This window comes from Fundulus heteroclitus, chromosome 19 (assembly GCF_011125445.2).
Source record: "Fundulus heteroclitus isolate FHET01 chromosome 19, MU-UCD_Fhet_4.1, whole genome shotgun sequence".
NCBI lineage: Eukaryota > Metazoa > Chordata > Actinopteri > Cyprinodontiformes > Fundulidae > Fundulus > Fundulus heteroclitus.
This window is the reverse complement of record NC_046379.1, coordinates 21193515-21214813: the sequence shown is the minus strand read 5'-3', so window position 1 is coordinate 21214813 and position 21299 is coordinate 21193515. Positions and strand designations below refer to the sequence as shown.

The 21299-nt window shown below is 39.7% G+C and overlaps 2 protein-coding genes and 1 gene segment (V, D, J or C); 2 read left to right on the top strand and 1 right to left on the bottom strand.

Annotated features, from left to right (window-relative positions):
- The first annotated feature begins 1181 nt into the window (after nt 1-1181).
- tspan37 (tetraspanin 37) overlaps nt 1182-21299 on the top strand; it is a 28923-nt gene continuing 8805 nt past the window's right edge. The window contains exon 1 of the mRNA XM_036151031.1: nt 1182-1330. The gene's annotated coding sequence lies outside the window, so the exon portion shown is untranslated. The remainder of the gene's footprint in view (nt 1331-21299) is intronic.
- LOC118567017 lies at nt 4536-6960 on the top strand. Its single transcript, XM_036150966.1, has 3 exons — nt 4536-4601; nt 4932-6858; nt 6935-6960. Exons 2-3 carry the CDS (start codon nt 5166-5168, stop codon nt 6958-6960), a joined length of 1719 nt encoding a protein of 572 aa, XP_036006859.1. The 5' UTR covers nt 4536-4601; nt 4932-5165.
- Nucleotides 17558-19169, bottom strand: LOC118567046 (the record flags this gene model as incomplete). The annotated part of the segment is given in 2 exon segments: nt 17558-18077; nt 19022-19169. Coding segments are annotated over 2 exon segments (471 nt in total), but the record flags the coding sequence as incomplete, so codon positions are not given.

Genomic DNA, 21299 nt, shown 5'->3' with positions numbered 1-21299 from the left:
TTGTCAGAAAGAATTGAAACTTCAAATATTTAGTAAGTATGTAGTAAGTAGCAATGTAATTTTGACCTATACATTAGGCATTACTAGACATATACAATGTATGATTTTAAACATTTCCAATTCTGAAGAAACACTGACTTTTGCAAAGCTAATTTCTAAACATGGAGATATACTGTCCAAACCTTTCTTTAAAATAAAAGTTAGGGAAATTTTTTTAAATAAGAAGTGAAAATAAACTAATAAAAACATTAAAAACCAAGGAAAAATGAAGATTGGTTGTCAGGAAAAAAAGAAGCTTAAATAATTTAAAGTATTAACAATATATTATTATTGAACTATGCATTTTATAGACAAGATTATTTTAACAGGATCTATCATTAGAACCATTTTCAGCCCTGATGAAACACTGACTTCTGCAAAGCTCATTCATTCATTGTGAATGGAGATTTAATCATTATTTAAATAATGTAAAGTGTACAAACCTTGATGTCAATTTAATCAGTTAAGTCAAAACAATATCATAATATGAATATGGCCACAAAGTGAAGCTTTCTGGTACTTACAGTCAACGGTGAGTTTGGTTCCTCCACCAAAAGTGTACCACAGTGATACAAAGTCATTAAGAGGCCGTACAAAAACCTCCTGCACTGTCAGCAGCCAGTTCTTGGCAGAAATGCTGCTTTTCAGTATAAATAAATTACATTTATACTTTATTTAATCTATAAATCATCCATCCATCATCATTCAGCTTTAAATGTTTTAATAATTTAAGATTTTTTTATTTTATCACCCAAGAGAAACAGAAGTTATTTTTCTTCCTGTGAGATATTGAGACATTCTTTAATAATTCAGCTTTTATTCTGTTTAAAACCTAAAAAAAATTTTTTTCATAATTTAAATAATAAATCCTTAACTAAGGGTAACGTCTAGTAATCAATAATATCTTCACCTGTGAGTTTTAGTAAAACAGGAGAATTATACATATACCTGGAAGAGAGAAATTATTTAATCCAAATACTGAAAATCCTTCATGTTGTCTCTATTTTCTCTTCTTGTATTCCAATAAGATCCTGAATGGTTTAAATGGCTAAACTATTTGTGCTGATGTTGTGTCTGTGTTTATCTTCAGCGTGCTGAGAGCAGAGCAATCCTTTCCATAGAGAGGAGGCTTTGCATGGTCAGCTGATCCTCCAGGGAACTGAGAAGGTTTATAGTCCTGTGAGTTCAACACTGCAGGACTCAGACCTGTCAGTGGAGCCAGCAGAAACAACCAGCACCATGACCCTCATCACCATCCTCATCTGGACGCTGACCTGCTGCTGTTTTACAGGTTCATTCCCTCAGCAACATTTCCAGCATGATGTGCTGCATTTTCTCTCATTTCTTTCTGCTGATAAATGAAGGATTTGTTTTTGTCTGCAGGATGAAGCGCTCAGGTGACTGTGACTCAGCCTCCACTGGTGACATTTACACCAGGATCCACTGCCACCATCAAGTGTACCACAAATCCTGCTGTTTACCGCTGGTCTGATGATGACCAGGGTATGTACTGGTATCAGCAGAAACCAGGACAGCCTCCAAAGCTCCTGATACAATACGTACATAAACTTCAATCAGGAACACCAGCTCGGTTTAGTGGCAGTGGAAGTGGGACTGACTTCACTTTGACCATCAGTGGAGTTCAGGCTGAAGATGCAGCAGTTTATTACTGTCAGAGTTACCATGAAGTAAACGGTGAAGATGTGTTCACACAGTGATTAGTAGCCGTACAAAAACCTCCCTCAGTCAGACTGCAGACTCACTGAGCTGTTAGAGCAGAAACTGACTGCAGCTGCTGAGGAGGAAGAGACTCTGATACAGACCACTGAACACAGAGCTGACAGAAACATCACCAAGCACTGATCTCACATATGAGAGCAAATATTTATGATTAACTTTGGTTTTTATTACTTTTAGATCTTTCACATTTGGCAGTAAATGGAGCAACATTCATATAATCAACATTGACATCTTCTCCTTCTCCACCGAGCCCAACTTCTTCGTACCCTGGCAGATTTAGGTTTAACCTAATCTTTTGTTTTGACCAAGATGTTGCTTCTCGCTTGAACAAATATCAACGTTAAGAAGTTCTGACTTGACTCTGGCAGATTTAGGTTTAGATTAATCTTTTAATTTGACCAGCATGTTTCTCCTCACTAGAAGCAATGTCTACATTTTGGAGTCCTGACTTGATTCTGTGAGAGAATTTGTGGAGCTACTGATCAGGGTGATGGGAATGTGGTCTTTGACCACAATAAAAAAATTGACACAAATTTGTTTTTCTAGCACAAGGTTGGAGGTTGATGCAGTTTAAAAAAGATCTGGCAGACAAAGTTTCCCTGATGTGATTCTTCTGAAAGACGATACAGACAAATTAAAATCCTTTAAAAATGGAAGATACAACACAAAGCGCTCGTTTTTTATCAGCCAGGTTTTTTGGTTTTAATTCAATTTCATAGTAAAGATGAACACAAAACCTCCATTGACTTTCACTCAAGAACAGACCTTGGTGGACTATTTAGTAAATCCCACTGAGTAAAGCAGGAGTTCTGAAGAAAGACCGACCCATTTCCTGTTCTTTAAACTGAGAATAAATAAGAAATTGGGTGAAGTTAATAAATATGTTATGTTTCAGATCTAAAATGATTTACAGCTCCTTTTTCTACAGAAATTTAAAACAAGCTTTTTATTAAAGCTAGTAAACACGAGTACAGGATACTATATTCCTCTTTATTAATTTCACAATGGCAAATTAGTTTTACAGCAAGTCACAATAAAAAAAGAAAACAGACAAACAACATTTAACTAGAGGACATGGCACTAGATTCCTCTGCTTCAGCTGAAGGACGTTAAAAACTAAAACATATAAAGGTGCTGATAGGACTGAAAGAAAACGTAAATCAATACATAATACTTAATTTGTGAAATCCATCACTTTGGGAAACAACAACGCACCACTGAAAATCACAGTAAAACTACGTTAAAACTGTTTCCATCAACTATAAAAAATAAATACCTAAACCATGAGACCAACAACCCCTCACACTACCTGAATTAAAGTGGGAGATACAAGAAATAAATGAATGTTTATCCCTTTTGCTCTGAACAGAAGGCAACCTGAAACATGATTGTCTCTGCTCAATCACAGTGTGAACATCCACCAACACAACAATGACCTCGTTCCTCGCTGTTTGCATAGAAGGCTGACTGGACAAGAGGAAGAATAAAATGTCTAAAACCAAAAAATATTATTTCTATGTAAATCTATGTATGTACAAGCACACTGATAAAGTTTCCCAGTTTTACCTTTGTTTAAAATCAATATTCACATGTTCAAAATGATGTGAGACTTAAAAAGGTTATTTCTTCAACCAGACTCCTGAAAGACATCAGGTAAACTTCTGTCAGAGAACACACATATTCACTTGAAGCCTTTCAGTCTGCTCAATCACTTTGCCTCTAAGATCTACCATACCCATTCCCTTATCTTGGTCAACTATGCAGGTCATACACTTAATTGAAAATAATTGTGCTCCTTATTGATGCTAAATAATCCTTACAATAAAAGACATGTGGTAATGAATCCCTACTTTTGCAGAACATTGCTGGCTGTTTTGCTTTTCAATGAAAATGCAGAAAGAGCAATAAAGACTACAATGAAAGGGAAAGCGTAATCGAGCTAATACTTTCCCAAGTGGAAAAAAAAAAGGTGCCTATGTGGTCAGGAAACTTCTAGATGATCCTACCTTTGGTGAATGTGAAGTGAGCATAAGAAACAATTATTGTACAACATTTTCTTTCACACGTTTTTTCGTTTACAAAAAAAAGTTAACTCAAATATTTTGTAGTTACATCCATTCATCCATCCATCCATCCATCCATCCATCCATCCATCCATCCATCCATCCATCCATCCATCCATCCATCCATCCATCCATCCCTCCATCCATCCATCCATCAATGCCCTATTAATTAAGGACTAGTCAACTCAATGACATATGTGGGGACCAGCCTGATGATCCCATAGAAGAACCTCCTCCTCTGAGCAGTGGATTCCACCACCCTGACAAAGACACATTGAGAACGTATGTCAAGGTACCAGTCTAACTCCAGATGAGAGAACTTGAACCCAGTGTAATCCTCTGCAGGAAAAGTGTTGTGGATCTTGTTAACCACACATGATGGTAGTGGAACTCTGTCTTCCTAGATGTCCCCAACTCATGCTTACAAACTGTCTGTATGCCATGTACCAATACTTTCTGAAAAAAATATTACAGTTATATATGTTTATTGAAGAAATTCTATGTGTGAAGTTTAAAACTAGGAAAAAAAAAAAAAAAAAAAAATAATAATAATAATTTTCAGCAAGCCAGAACTGGTTGCTGGATGAGGCGGGACCTTGTGTTTCACACGGACCATAAAAGGCGACGCACATCCACTGCACTGGCAACTAAACAAGAAAACTGAAGTAAGTGACTGGCTGGCATCATTTAAAGGCAGTCTTTGTAAAAAGCCTGTGCAGAGACCTGGGAGACGATTACAACCAAGCAGAGTGGCAGCCGGTAAGGAAGATCACACATTCTGTGATGGATCAGTACCTGTTAAAGCTCCCAGACTGTTAGCAGTTAGCATTAGCTTAGCCACGGGGCTGATTGCTCAGCTGATGCAGTTTGCACTTCATTTGTTTGTTGTTTGCTTTATACAGTTTTTAAAATAGCATGTGTAATATCCTCTAAAATAATGCAGAGATGAATGAATTTATTGATGGGATACAAGTAAAGGAATTTACATTTCTTTAAGGTTTAATATCAGGTTGTTTTCTTGTAAAATATAAATTGACTGAAGTTCTTTACATGATTTTGTAATTTTGTTATTTGTTGGTTTTCTTTAAGGTTTTTTACCTGCATCGAGACCAATTGTTTTGATCACCTGTCTTCAAGATAATCAAAAATAAAGAGAAGAAGAAAAAGGGAATCTTGTCGGTCTTTGAGTAGAACCCAGCTGTTTAAATCTGCGTGATCTCTTCCGATCCTTTCAAGTGAGGAAGCTGCACAAATTAAAGGCACAACTTGACAGTAAAAAACCGGCTGTGGATTGCTCACACCTTAAAACCCTGTGTCCCAAAGATGGCAGATCAAACTGCTGGGAAATCTATTGAGCAGTTAAAGGTGGAGAGAACCACAGCAAAGAGGTCATTCTCTCGTCTTGTCAACAGCATAAAGCGAAATCATATGGACATGTCAGAAGAGGAACTTAAGGACAGTTTCAACAAACTTGGCTTGGATGCTGAAAAAGTTATGACTGCAAATGATGATTTGGAGTCTGGCATCATTGCTCAACTAGAGGCAGAGAAGGGCTCAGAGCTGGGCAACGATGAGGCTGTAGTACCTGAACACCAACAAGCGGACCTTGAAAACACTGTAAGTGAGTGTGAAGGGAGATTAAAAGAAGTCAAAAGCTTAATCCAAAACACTCTGTGGAGCAGCTTTGGGGAAGCTGAAGTGTCAATGGCAATCCAGATAGCAGAGACTGAATGTGAGCGTGCTGCTGCTTTCCGACCAGATGTAGAAAAGGAAGCATACATCTTTATCCTCAACCATCTTAAAGAGCTTGTAAACACTGCGAAAGAGGTTCATAGCCGGTGGAAAAGATGGATTCCTCAAGATGCTCAGAAGGTTATTCAGGACAAGCTGAGGGGGATTGACTGCTATGTTCCCAGGTTAGTTTCTAGGACCGCTGAGTTTATACAAACAAAGATAAAAATGGATGATCAAAGACAAACCGAAATAGGGATTTATTCTAATTATCCACTGCCAGCTATTAAATTAAAACCAACAGCTCTCCCAAGGTTTAGTGGAAATAAACGGGATTTCTTTAGATGGAAAAGTGATTGGGAGGCTCTCCAAAAACAAGGAGAACCAACTGGTTCAGCAGGGGTCAAGAAAGTCCAGCTACTTGATAGTCTTGAGGAAAAACTGATAAAAGATCTTCGCCTTACGTCCTACAACACCGCGGATGACATTTTCCGTGTTCTTGAGAACCGATATGGGAACCGGACTGTCATTGCCATTGAAATAGTGGAAGAGCTGCAAAGTGTCCCGGCTGTCAGGGGTAATCAGCCAAGAAGGATTGTAGAATTAATCCAGGTTGTGGAGAAAGCCCTAAAAGACCTGAGTGATCTAGGAGACACTGGCGCCATCAAGAACCCTCTCGTAACCAGGTCAATTGAGAGCAAGCTTCCGGAGACCCTCAAAAAGGAGTGGCTTGTGTATGCAGCAGACAAGAGAAATTCTGTGACACCAGAGAGCAGGTTTGACAACCTGTTGGCGTTTCTAAAAGAGCAAGAGAGCATTTATGAGCAGCTTGCTTATTTGAGGGAGGAGGAGCCAAGCAGGAGGGAAACCAGAATGGAACCGAGGTATGCCAGAACCAAGACAGTTAAAGGAAGCAGTGAGTATACAGGCTGCATTGTCTGCGGCGACACAAAGCACAGAAAAAGGCTTTACTTTTGTAAGCAGTTCCGGACGTTAACGATTTCTGAGAGGAATGCGGCTGTAAGAAAGCTGGGAGCATGCAGGAAATGTCTAGAGGTTCATGATGAGGACTCTTGTTGTAAATCTGGGTTTTTGTGCAGGAATCAGAGCTGCAGGGGTGGAGGCTATCCTGAGCATCATTACCATCTGTGTCCAAATGCTGAAGGAAAGAAAATCAATGCTGCTCAGAGGAGAAGCAAAGTTGGTCCAGAGGAAAATAAGGGTGCCAGAACCGAAGATCAGGAGGATTTCCTTAAGAAACTGTCACCTGAACTAGCAAAGCAGTGTAGAGATGTGTTTTCAAACACTGCAGCCAGAGCTTTAAACACTATAAAAGACCAACTGAACCTCTTGTTTGATAGTGGGCTGCAAGAACTTCCAGTCCTAATGATGCTTCTTAAAGTTACAGCTAATGCTGGGCAAAAAATTGGGACTTTGATTGATTTGGCATCGGACACAAATTACATAACCCATAAAGCTGCAAGTAGGCTGAACCTCAGAAGCGAGGAAATTACACTTGTCGTCCATGGGGTCGGAGGGATGAAGGTTCATGTTGAGACAAAGCGGTACCTACTGAAGATTAGAGTGAAAACTGCCAAAGGTACCTTGAAGTCCCACCAGTTGGTTTGTTACGGCCTCGACACAATTGCAGATGTTCACAAGCATGTGACGGCAAATCAGCTCCAGAAATTGTTCCCTGAAGTACCACTAGATGACCTCATGAGACCTAGAGAAATAAGCCTTCTCATCAGCCATCGTGAAGGTCAGCTGGCTCATCAAAGAGTCAAAGTTGTGGGAGACCTTGTGTTGTGGGACGGGCCTCTTGGAAAAGTAGTTGGAGGAACTCATCCAGAACTTTTTGAGGAGTTTACAATGTCAGCCCATATGAGCAAGACACATTTTGCAAGGTCCATGAGGGCTGCTGCAGCAAAAATATGAGGAAATAATCCACGAGGTACCATGCCAAGCTCAGCCTCCATCAGGCAGCTGCAATTCCACCCATCCCAAGGCATCAAGGACAGCAGCTTCGAACAGAGACTTCCTAGACTGGTGGAGATGGGACAGCATCGGTGCTGCCTGCGACCCTAAATGTGGAGGGTGTCGCTGTGGGAACTGTCAACCAGGCGGCAAGGAAATGACTCTTGCAGAGGAAAGAGAGCTGGAGGTGGTAAGAGGGGGCCTCACCTATGTCACAGGAGACAGCCACACAGCAGAACCTCATTGGCATGCCAAGTATCCATGGTTGGAAGAGCCAACATCCTTACCAAACAACAGGAGGGCAGTTGAAGCCACATACCTCAGAACTGAGAGACAACTAGCCAGAGATCCTGAGTGGAAAGCGGCCTACACCGCACAAGTGCATGACATGCTAATAAGAGGAGCTGCAGTTAAGTTAAGTGAAGACTCCATGGTTAAGTGGAATGGGCCTGTATGGTATGTAAGTCACCTCATTGCTCCCAATCCACATTCAGTAACAACCCCCGTTAGACTCGTATGGAATAGTAGTCAAAAGTTCAAAGGCTTGAGTATGAATGATCTGCTCATGAAAGGGCCAGATGTTCTCAACCAGATCCGTGCCGTCCTGCTTCGGTTTCGAGGAGGAATTCATGCTGCGTTGGGAGACATAAAGAAGATGTACAATTCAGTATGGCTGGATGAGAGAGAAGTACATCTGCACAGATTCCTTTGGCGTGACACAGAAAATGAGGAAATAGGGGATTACGCAATCACAAGAGTCAATATTGGGGACAAGCCAGCAGGGTGCATTGCGCAATTGGCTATGAGGGAGACTGCAAACTTACCACCCTTCACTCACCTCAAAGAGGAACAGCGAGTTCTCCAACAGGACAGCTACGTCGATGACATTCTTACCTCTCACAATGATCCTGACCGGCTGAAGGAAATAACGACAAATGTGGAGGAGATCCTAAAGGCTGGAGGATTTGAACTCAAACCTTGGATTTTTTCTGGGCAAAGTGGGAGGAAAGAGTACAGTAGTGAGAAGGGAAAAACAATAAACATGATCTTACCAAACCAAATGCGGGATGAAGATAACAAGGCACTGGGCTTGGGCTACATTGTAGAAGAGGACCAATTGTACATGATGGTTGCGATAAATTTTTCAAAAAGGAAAAAGAAAATGCGGCTTGGACAAGACCTCCTGCTGGAGCAGGTCAGAGCCCAAACTCCATCCCCTTTGACAAGGCGAGACCTTCTTAGCCAGGTGTCGGGACTGTATGATCCAGTTGGCTTGGCAGCTCCTCTAAAGCAAAAGGGAGCTATCTTGGTGAGAAAGGCCTTCCAAGAGATGAAGAACACAAGTAGCCAAGTGAAAGATACCTGGGATATGGCACTGTCAGAAGGCCTAAGAGAGGATGCCATTAAGCTCTTCGAGGAGTATGTTCAGCTTGGCAAAGTAAAGTTCACCAGAGCACTGACTCCACTCGGCATCAGTCATAGTGGTCCTATTGCTATAACATTTTCAGATGGCAGCGAACAAGCTTATGGAGCAGTGCTATATCTGAGATGGGAGTCAGACCAAGGCCCAATCATCCGGCTGGTAGAGTCAAAGGCCAAGCTAACTCCTTTAGATCAAAAAGGCGATGCTGTCAAGGCAGAAATATGTGGAGCAGTGTTTGCATCACGGCTAAAGAAGTATTTTGAACAAAACAGCCATATTTCTGTAGAGCAGTGGTATCATTTCACTGATAGCCAGACGGTCCTTGGTGCAATTCAAAGGGAGAGTTATGGCTTTCAGACCTTTGTTGCCAATAGAGTTGGAGAGATACAAGGCAATACAAGGATCCATGACTGGTGGTGGATTTCTGGTCACCAGAACATTGCTGATGTAATCACCAGGGGAGCTAGTCCTAAAAATCTTGATATTGGTTCTGAATGGCAAGATGGACCTCCTTTTTTAAGATCTCCTGTAGAAGAATGGCCAATTAAATCAGCCAAGAACCTTGCAGCTGTAGCAAGAGACAACATCAACAAGTTGCAGAAGAAAGCATTTGTTGCTGCAATGACAAGGGCCAGGGCAAGAGAGAAAAAACTGAATGGCGAACTAGCACAATGTCAAAACCAGGTTCCTACAGAGAAGCGGAGACCTCCTGCAATGCTACATAACCTTGTGAATGTCAGGCGCTTCAGCAGTCTGACACGCCTGATCAAGGTGGTTGCCTGGATCTGGAGAGCAGCGAAGAGGTTCATCAGTGGAAATCCAGCTGCAGGTGATCCAAAGTGGGAGGCTGTCCAGTTAGCAGGAGTTATCTCAGTAAGAGAACGAGAAGACGCTTTAAGGGATGTATTTCTTACCGCTCAAAAGGGTGTGATTTTTCCAAGCACTACCACAGACAGACTGGTGGTTTATCGTGACCAAGAGTCTGGGTTATTAGTCTGTGGAGGAAGAGTACAGATCTTCAAAGAGGATAAAATTGCTGTTCCCATCCTGCCTTATGATGCTTGGGTGTCCACGTTGTTGGCCTGGGAAGCCCACAAAAATGGGCATGGTGGAATTGCTGAAACCTTGCTCAAGATGAGACAGAAAGCCTGGGTCGTAAGGGCAAGAAGGCTAGCCCAGAAGGTTGTCAACAGCTGCATAGTTTGTCGGAAAGAAAGAGCAAAGAAATGTCAACAAGTCATGGGAGATTTGCCACCTGAAAGAACTGAGCCTGCTGCTCCTTTTGAGTTCACTTCAGTTGACCTTTTCGGACCTTATCGTGTGAGAGACGACATCAAAAAGAGAGTGACACAAAAGGTCTGGGGAGTCGTCTTTTGCTGTATGGCTAGCAGAGCTATCCACACTGAATTGGCAAGTTCGTTATCAACTGAGAGTTTCCTCCTGGCATATCAGAGATTCACTGCTATCAGGGGGCACCCACAGAAGATCTGGTCTGACCCAGGCACAAATTTTATTGGTGCAAAACCAGTTTTAGAAGAACTGTACAGGTACCTGGACAACCAAGACAAAGTAAATCTGGAGGAGGCTGCAACAAGAAATGGAACAGAGTGGGTGTGGAATGTCCTTCCTGCTGACTCGCCACACAGGAATGGGGCCGCTGAAGCAGCTGTCGGCATCGTGAAGAGAGCATTCCAAAGTCTTGGCCCAGAATCTGGACTCAGCTATAGTGAGTTTCACACAACCCTATACATTGCAGCCAATCTTGCAAATGAACGACCAATAGATGCTAGAGTGCAGAGTCAGGAGGACAGTATCGAGTACATTACACCCAACAGTCTCTTACTTGGCAGAGCATCTCAGTGTGGAGATGTTAAAACCTTTGATTTTTCTAGTTACTCATTCAAGCGGCTCGGAGCAATGCAATCTGCAGTGACCAAGTTCTGGAGGAGCTGGAGACAACTCGCTGGGCCAAACCTGTTTGTAAGGAGCAAGTGGCATACTGCACAAAGAAATGTAGCTGTTGGAGATATTGTCTGGTTAAGTGACCAGAATGCACTGAGGGGTCAGTTCACACTTGGCAGAGTCGTCAGCACCAATCCTGATACTAAAGGTATTGTAAGAGATGTCTACATCAAGATTGTCCCCAGCTACTGCGTTCCCGTGGTACGGGCTCCCAAGCAGAAGTCTGTCTCTCGAGTGACTGGAGGAAAAGACAAAGGCACCATCCTTCATAGGGATGTGAGACGGCTCGTCATCCTATTACCTGTGGAGGAACAGCTCAAGAATCAGATTGGAGAGAAGCAAGAATCTACCTAGTGAGATGAACTGAGCGATCTTCCCTGCGCTTCTTGGAAAGATCGAGTGGGAGGTGTGAAGTTTAAAACTAGGAAAAAAAAAAAAAAAAAATAATAATAATAATAATTTTCAGCAAGCCAGAACTGGTTGCTGGATGAGGCGGGACCTTGTGTTTCACACGGACCATAAAAGGCGACGCACATCCACTGCACTGGCAACTAAACAAGAAAACTGAAGTAAGTGACTGGCTGGCATCATTTAAAGGCAGTCTTTGTAAAAAGCCTGTGCAGAGACCTGGGAGACGATTACAACCAAGCAGAGTGGCAGCCGGTAAGGAAGATCACACATTCTGTGATGGATCAGTACCTGTTAAAGCTCCCAGACTGTTAGCAGTTAGCATTAGCTTAGCCACGGGGCTGATTGCTCAGCTGATGCAGTTTGCACTTCATTTGTTTGTTGTTTGCTTTATACAGTTTTTAAAATAGCATGTGTAATATCCTCTAAAATAATGCAGAGATGAATGAATTTATTGATGGGATACAAGTAAAGGAATTTACATTTCTTTAAGGTTTAATATCAGGTTGTTTTCTTGTAAAATATAAATTGACTGAAGTTCTTTACATGATTTTGTAATTTTGTTATTTGTTGGTTTTCTTTAAGGTTTTTTACCTGCATCGAGACCAATTGTTTTGATCACCTGTCTTCAAGATAATCAAAAATAAAGAGAAGAAGAAAAAGGGAATCTTGTCGGTCTTTGAGTAGAACCCAGCTGTTTAAATCTGCGTGATCTCTTCCGATCCTTTCAAGTGAGGAAGCTGCACAAATTAAAGGCACAACTTGACACTATGCATGTTGCGTACGTGTGTATATGAAAGTTTTTTTATTGTGTGAATGTAGAGTAGTTCTTACTCATGTTGATGAGCATGCTGATCATGCCTCCGTTGTGATCGATGTAGGCAAAGTTTGCTATTCAGAACCCATCAGCATTAAGACACCATGTCTCAAAGCTAGAGAGCTGGGTAACACACCTCTCTTCTTCGTCTTTTCTGAGTATTTCATCTTGGACTTCCTGCATTTCTCGACAGCATTGGCATTCAATAACCTGACAGTTGTCACAGCTACACCGGAAAAATAAACATATTTTTGTAGTTTTTGAGTAAATAAACAACTATCCTTGGTATTGTATGTCTTACTTATTGGTTATCTATTAAAGGGTTTATAACAACACTGAAATGTTCCCCGGTAAGAACGTTTGATTTTGCTGATTTTGTTAGCCAGCTCTTAACTTTGTCACCAATAACATTAAATAACTGAACATGTTCTGCATGTGAGTTGTACCCATAAACATTAACAATAATAAATGTAATCTTACTGAAGCTGATAACCTGACAAATAAAGTGTCCTTCAGGATCTGAAGGCCACCTGTGTGTTTAATCAGTCTGTTCCCTTCCCTCCATGCCAGTTTGTATTTGTTTCTTCCAGAAAGCTTTCCAGCCCTTTTCCCAAGCTTTCTAGCCTCTGGTGACTTTTGGACCTTTTTTGTGCTTCGTCTCTGCCTCAGCCCGGTGCTTTTTGGATACCTCTGCCCTCTCGACTGATTCTCCATGGACTGACCTTTGGACTGTCATTAAACCACAGTATTTTGGAACCTGTCTAAGTTGTCATTTGAATCCTGCCTGCCCAGTTTCCTGTCACAGTAGGTTTTCAGTTCAACCTTAAATAGAAAAATATCAGGTTTTACATCACACCACTTACGTTTATGGATATAGAATTTTCCAAATAAGTCCAGAGCTTTAATGTCCTTATATTGTAGCATAACTTTAATGCCACAATATACTTGAAATAAGTGATCAATTTCAGTCCAAAAAAAATTAACATAAATACAGTCAAAGAAGAAATGGCAAATTGTTTCGCAAAGTGTTTTACAGAAGATACAGGACTCATCCAAGACATTTCTATATCTGTTAATAAATTGATTTGTTGAATATATCTGGTGGATTATTTTAAAATGTACTTTATCTTAATGGAAACCAAATAAGTCCAGGTGAATGACCAATTAATGTTCTCAAAGATACTATTCCAGATAAATTTACAATGAGAAGTTGTAGGAAACTGAATCATAGGCCTAAAGAATTTGTTGTTATATTTTGTGTCCAGGATATTGATACTATTTATGATAATATCCTTTTTCGATGGTGCCTGTGTATTTGATCCATTTCCATTTTGTAACAGCCTGACAAAACCTGTAGGAATTGCATCAAAAACCGTATTATATTCTTTTGAAGACACTGGGAAATTAAATGTCCTCAAAAACTCGGTGTATGCAAGGTGATTACCTTTTCATTTCACTCATTGGGATACAGAAATGATATTATTTTGGATCCAATTCTCATAGAATATTGCCTTATTTTCATATTTAATATATTGTTGTTTCAAATAAAAACTTTTTTTGCGGAAAAGTTGTGTTTGCACATAAGAAGCCAACATGATCAAATCTGTCTGTGAAAATTAGATAATTGGATGTTTGTTTACATCAAAATCACATTTAAGGAGGAATTCAAACCTCCAACTTTCTTAAAGATGAGGTTTGGTATTAGGAACCACAATTTATGCTTGTCTGTAATAAAATGTTTGATCCAGTTCAACTTTAATATCAGATTCAATGTGTTGAAATTCAGCATATTTAAGCCCCCCTGATGAGGATCATGAAGTACTGATCTATTTAGATAATGAGATTTATTTTTCCTGATGAAGTTATAAAGAGCCCAGTCTACTTTCTTTTGACGTGTTTAGGAACATCTATCACTTTTGCAGGATATACTAAACGACATAACCTTGATGATTTGGATAAAAGGATTCTGTCTTTCAGTTATTTGTCTCTCATGAGCCACAAATCAAATATATATCAAATAAATGTTGAAGGTTGGTTATTACTCTCTCTGACTAATCCTGGCACACCTTTATTCCCAACTAAGTTGCTTCTTGTTTGACAGGAATCAAACAACCCTCATAAAGAGGAAACAGAACACATTTTTAAGTTTTAAAGTGAGCCCAGATACTTTAGAGAAAGCATCAATACAGTGCAAAATCTTTTTTACCTGAAATTTATCTTTCAAGAAATTGGCTGTATCATCTGCTAGTTGACAGCATTTGATCTCCTGACCTGAGATGGTGATTCCTTCAAATTAATCATTTTGTATCTGCAGCACTAACATTTGCATCACCAACAGAAAAACAGTAATTGGATTTCCTTGTTTTATATCCTGAGAGATGGGAAATCTCCGAGTGGTTCCCCATTCAAGCTTAACTGTAGACCCGGATTAGACTTGCATCATTCATGTGCATTTCCCTCATGTAACGACGTCGGAGTTAAAGGCTGTCCGAAATCGGCACAGCATTCTGAAGCTCCTTTCCTACCCATGACAGATATTAATTTAGAAGTACAGGCCTGCTCCTGCTTAGCTCTGAAGGCCTATTTTTACCCCGGTTTAAGATTTGGCAGTAAATGAGGAAAAACATTGATCAGAGGTAAACATTGTAATATGCATATTCAATTCATTAGGAATTCCCAATGGAGACAAAAGTTTACATTACCAGTGTTATCTACGTCCTTCTCCCAGGTATTACAGCTTTTGTCTGATCAAAGTTTAAAAAAGACATCCTTTTAATACTGACTGCCCTCCTTCTTTGAGTTAGGGAGGGAGGGGGTCTGTGGGCCACCTGCCATCTGCCCTGCCTGCCCATGCACTCCCCAAACAAAGAGACTCCTCCACTCCGCAAAGGGGTCAAGCCAAATGACCTACCCCCTCCCTCCCGCCATAAAACTCATGTAATGTTTATCTTACCCTCAAAGGGGGAGACAGTCAAAACTCATGCATTCCTCAGCACTCCCATATGAATACAGCTAAGATATTTATTTTCCTCAACACAGACTTCTTACTGTTGCCCCTATGAAAGGTCAAGGAACAGGAGCTAGAAGCTATTATTAAGGGTATTTGGATGGAGACCAATAAGTATGTTGCTTAAAGGAACGATAAGTAATAATGACACCTAGTGGTTAAGATCAGAAAAACACATACACAATGCCTTTAATGGAGACCTGCCATTTAGTCAATGGTCCGTATCTGCTGTGAAACTCCACTGAATCTTTACTTCCACAGGATAGATATATGTTGTATTTTGTTCTATTTCTGGTCCGCTTATCTTTGTTTAGCCCTGTAGGCAAACTGCAAGAGATCTATAATATTGTGTGTTTGGGCTAAGAACAATGTTTTCAGCACTTTCACAAAACATTTCATAACTAAAGAGGTCAGGGCCACAGGTTTAAAATTGTTAAAAGCTTTGGGGTGGGAGAGTTTGGGAAATTAAACCACTATTGACTGTTTCCAAGTTCTACTATTCTATTACATTTATTCGGCTACAATATTTTCCTTTTTTCATTAGAGCACATCTCATGGAGGAGTGTGCAAATATAAAGAGCTGTTGTATCAAGAAGATTATGAAAGATAAGAAATAACATTGAACTGAACTTAAAATGAGAAGTAAATATTCTCAGGAGATGAAGTGGTGGTCCGGATCACCTCTGCTCTTTCTGTTTCATCAGAGCAGGTGTGGATTTGCATGATCTTAATGCATCACTGCTCCTCACAGTTTAAGTTGCCGCTGTTCCAGAAGGTCCAAAGTGTGTTTCTGCTCTGACACTGAAACCTGCATCAGGATGATGTCTCCACTGACTCTGGTTGTTCTGTTGGGTTTTCTCACTCAGGGTCAGACTCACTTTTAAATATGTCTCATTGATTTGGTTTAAACTCAAAGGTTTTACATTTTTGCCATTTTTCTTTGACATTCTGATTTAAAATGTTAATTTCTGTTCCAGAAGGTGCAAGTGTGTTTAATATATTGTTGTTCCAAATCAAAACTTTGTGTGGGGAAAAGTTATGTTTGTACATTCGGCCCAATTTTGTTTCTATTGTATATAACTCCTTTAGGTCAGCTTATACATCGATTTAATCACATCTCTTATAATTTTTATGCTAATGACTTACAGTTATATTGTTCGTTTAAACCTTCTAAGTTTTTTAATTTGTCACTTCTAAGGGATTTCTTGGTTGAGATTAACAAAAGGTTAAATATAAACTGCTTAGAGCTGAACTCCAACAAAACTGAGACATTGATCATCACACCTGATGAAAGGATTCTTGAAATTAGAAAACACATAAGTTTCCTAGGATCCTCCATTCAGTCTGACCTAAGAAATCTGCGTGTAATTTTAGACAGGTCCATGTCTCTTGATCATCATTCCAAGCAATTATCTCAGAATTGTATTTATCATTTTAGGAATATTGTTAAACTCAGAATCATGATGTCTAGATTTGATCTTGAAGTTATCTTACATGCTTTTCCATCATCTCGGGTGGACTATTGTAATGATCTTTTTACTCATTTTAACAAATCTGCAATGCATCACATTCAAACTGTGCAGAATGCTGCAGCTAGACTTTTAACAGGAACTAGCAGGGGAGCTCATAAAACTCCTGTTCAAGCCGCTCTTCACTGGCTACCAGTTAATTTTAGGTTCCAGTTAAAACTTCTTCTTTTGACTTTTAGGGCCCTGCATGGTCCCCATATTATATTTCTGCCATGCTTAAGCCTCCGACTTCTGCCAGTGTTCTGAGTTCTGCTGATCAAAATCTTTTGTTAGCCCCACATACTAGGTTTAAAACCTGTGTGGATCGCTGCTTTCCAGCTGTTGTACCCCGACTTGATTTGCATGCACTTCCAACTTCATTGGTTTATACTAAACTTTTTTTAAGTTTAGTTTTTAAAAGAAAATTATATTGCTTGGCCAGTCTCTACTATCGACGTCACAACTATTTCCAGTGTAATAAAAAAGTTAGGACATCCTTGGTTTTATATATCATTTTTTAATGTCAGAGCATAATGTTTAATATTTGTTTGAATATTTGATATGAAATGAGGACACGAGACCCATTTTGTATAAATATAGCAAGTGTTAATAAAAGAAAACAAGGTGAAAGTTTTGAATATAAAGCTGTGACTTATGTTGTCAAAACAACAACCACAAAGTTGTATATTTAAGCAATATTCAATACAAATCTGATAAAAAAGTTAAACTGCGACAGGCTGGCGACCGGTCCAGGGTGTACGCTGCCTCTCGCCCATTGAAATGCTTGAGATATGCACCAGCACCCCTCATGATCCCATGAGGGATAAAGCGAGTAAGAAAATGGATGGATGGCATAATGCAAAAATAACAGACAATGACGTGTTTTAGCTTGTAGTTTATTAAAGGTGAATATAAGATAAATTCTTTTATTGTCCAACAATGGAGAAATCTTTAGACATTAACTTGAAGTTTTCACACAGAACAAAGATTATAGAAATAGAAATCACTCTGAACATGAAAAGTAATCTTGCTGAATAAACTCTGAGAGCATCCTGACTTGCAGACATGAAGCTGAGGCTCTACTCTGAGCAGCGGGCAGGGTCCAGGCTTTGAGTGACAGGACTCTGTCCACTCTGATTGGCCTCACAGCTCACTGAGCCCGCCTTCCTCCACTGCTCTGCAGGGAGGCTCAGGGTGCTGCTCCAGCTGTAGAGGCCGTCCCTCCCCAGGACCTCCAGGCTGTTAGACACCCCTGAGGACCTGCTGCTGCCCCCCACCTTCCAGCCCAGCCTCCAGGTTGAGGGGAAGCCTCCGCTGGCCAGACACACCAGTGTGACGCTACTCTGCTGCTCCTCCTCTTTGGAGGGGGGGAGGACGGTCAGGGTGGGCCGCACCACACCCACTGGAGGAGAGAGGGGGAGAAAAGAGGCAGCAATGAGAATGAAAGCTGCTAAAAACACCTTCAGAGCTTCATTATCCATGATTACTGATGACATCTTCATCTGTCCCTCATATTATGTGACTCTGAATGATGAAACCCTGGGATGATTGAACTGAGAGCTGAAACACTGGTGGAAACAGTTCAGACGTTGACATCTGTTTCTTTCACTTCCTTAAAACGCCACGGAAAACAAATGAACCACGAACACCAAGAAGATCTGAGGTTACTCAGAAAATATTAGCTCTGTTTAACTGAAATTCAGATAAAAATCCAGATCAAAGATTATTAATTATAAAATTAACATTTGTTTAAATATAAAGTAAAAATAACCTAATAAAAAAAAGACAAAAAATAGAGTAAAACCTCAGCTTGGTTGTCAGAAAGAATTGAAACTTCAAATATTTAGTAAGTAAGTAGTAAGTAGCAATGTAATTTTAGGCATTACTAGACATATACGATATATGATTTTAAACATTTTCAATTCTGAAGAAACACTGACTTTTGCAAAGCTAATTTCTAAACATGGAAACCTTGCTTTAAAATAAAAGTTAGGAAAAAAATTTAAATAAGAAGTGAAAATAAACTAATAAAGAAAACATTAAAAACTGAGTAAAAATGAAGATTGGTTGTCAGGAAAAAAAGAAACTTAAAAAATTTAAAGTAATAACAATATATTGTTGAACTATACATTTTATTGACAAGATAATTTTAACAGGATCTATCATTAGAACCATTTTCAGCCCTGATGTAACACTGACTTCTGCAAAGCTCATTCACCATTGTGAATGGAGATTTAATCATTATTTAAATAATAATCAATTTAATCAGTTAAATAAAAATAAAAAAATCATAATTTATATAAATATAATGAATATAGCCCCAAAGTAAAGCTTTCTGGTACTTACAGTCAACGGTGAGTTTGGTTCCTCCACCAAAAGTGTACCACAGTGATACAAAGTCATTAAGAGGCCGTACAAAAACCTCCTGCACTGTCAGCAGCCAGTTCTTGGCAGAAATGCTGCTTTCCAGTATAAATAAATTACATTTTATACTTTATTTAATCTATAAATCATCCATCCATCATCATTCAGCTTTAAATGTTTTAATAATTTAAGATTTTTTATTTTATCAACCAAGAGAAACTGACGTTATTTTTCTTCCTGTGAGATATTGAGAAATTCTTTAATGATTCAGCTTTTATTCTGTTTCAAACCTAAAAAAATGTTTTTCAAAATAATTTAAATACATTTTCTTAAAAATGGGTAACTTCTAGTAATCTATAATATCTTCACCTGTAAATTTTAGAAAAACAGGAGAATTATACATATACCTTGAAGAGAGAAATGCTTTAATCCAAATACTGAAAATCCTTCATGTTGTCTCTATTTTCTCTTCTTGTATTCCAATAAGATCGTGAATGGTTTAAATGTCAAAACTATTTGTGCTGATGTTGTGTCTGTGTTTGTCTTCAGCGTGCTGAGAGCAGAGCAATCATTTCCATAGAGAGGAGGCTTTGCATGGTCAGCTGATCCTCCAGGGAACTGAGAAGGTTTATAGTCCTGTGAGTTCAACACTGCAGGACTCAGACCTGTCAGTGGAGCCAGCAGAAACAACCAGCACCATGACCCTCATCACCATCCTCATCTGGACGCTGACCTGCTGTTGCTTCATAGGTCGGACTTGTTTGATCAGTTTCTCCACAAAAAAAAAAAAATCATATATTTTGAATTTAGTCTTTAAGTACCTACTTTAATTAGCACATTTTCCATTAATTACTGGAATGTCTTTTTTCTTTTACAGGAATAAATAGTCAAGTAACTGTGACGCAGCCTGCTGTAATGGCATCCTCTCCTGGATCTATTGTCACTATGACCTGTGACACAAACCCACAAGTATATAAACTTCCAAATGGTGATTTTTATGTACACTGGTTCCAACAAAAATCTGGAAATGGCCCAAAGTTGATCATCAAACTGGGGAGAAATGCCACAAGTGAGTTTTCCTCTCGTTTCTCTGGCAACGGAGATCAAGCCAAGGCTGAGATGACAATCAGTGGAGTTCAGGCTGAAGATGCAGCAGTTTACTACTGTTTAACTGTACATAAAATAAACGGCAGCAATGTGTTCTCACAGTGATTAGTAGCCGTACAAAAACCTCCCTCAGTCAGACTGCAGACTCACTGAGCTGTTAGAGCAGAAACTGACTGCAGCTGCTGAGGAGGAAGAGACTCTGATACAGACCACTGAACACAGAGCTGACAGAAACATCACCAAGCACTGATCTCACACATGAGAGCAAATATTTATGATAAACTTCAGTTTTTAGCCCATTTGGCGGTTGAGCCCAAATTCTTGGACCCCTGGCAGATTTAGGTTTAGATTAATCTTTTAATTTGACCAGCATGTTTCTCCTCACTAGAAGTAATGTCAACATTTTGGAGTGGCCCTGCCAGAGTCCTGACTTGAATCTGAGAGAGAATTTGTGGAGCTACTGATCAGGGTGATGGGAAAGAGGCTTTCTGACCTCAAAGACTTGTGGCTCATCACCAAAGATAAAACATCTAAATACTGGTGGAAACCTGGAAAGAGCTGGTTGGCAGTCATAAGAAGGGTTTGGTTCACATGTGTTGGTTGATTAAAAATTTGGGGCTTTGCTATATAAATACAAGCAGAAAACAACACAATCATATCAGGTAAAACATGTATCAATAGAATTTTATTCTTTGAAAAATACATTTTACATTTCTTCAAAATCTCTGATGAGAGATATTTTCTTGATTTTAATGTTCTGTAATGAATTGAATATGGAGAACCCAAATGTTAGCCGGACACAGAGCTGAAGCTTAAAAAAGGGGTTTATTAACAAAAAGGTCCAGGAGACAAAAGAACTGGCTTCAGGCAACACAACAAAGCAAACTCCAAAAACAGACGAGCCGAAAGTTAAACGGGCAAACGGACAGGCAGGCTAAACAAAAACAGTCAAGGGAAAAGTACTCTTACCGGGGAATTTGCACATGAGGATAACACGAGACGTCCTGGCAACAAACAGAAAACTAAAGCGGGCTTAAATAGGCGAACAGAACAGGAGAACAGGGCGGGACTAATTAACCAAACAGGTGGAAATGATAAAAGGAGCACACAGACTAATAAACCTAAGGTACAAAGCAAGACACAGACACTAGCT

Bases quoted from the DNA above. Each gene is read 5' to 3' on its own strand.
- LOC118567017 (XM_036150966.1), top strand. From the start codon at position 5,166: ATGGCAGATCAAACTGCTGGGAAATCTATTGAGCAGTTAAAGGTGGAG. The intron at 6,859-6,934 runs GTAGAGATGTGT...CTTGTTTGATAG, and splicing joins ACCTGAACTAGCAAAGCAGT to TGGGCTGCAAGAACTTCCAG.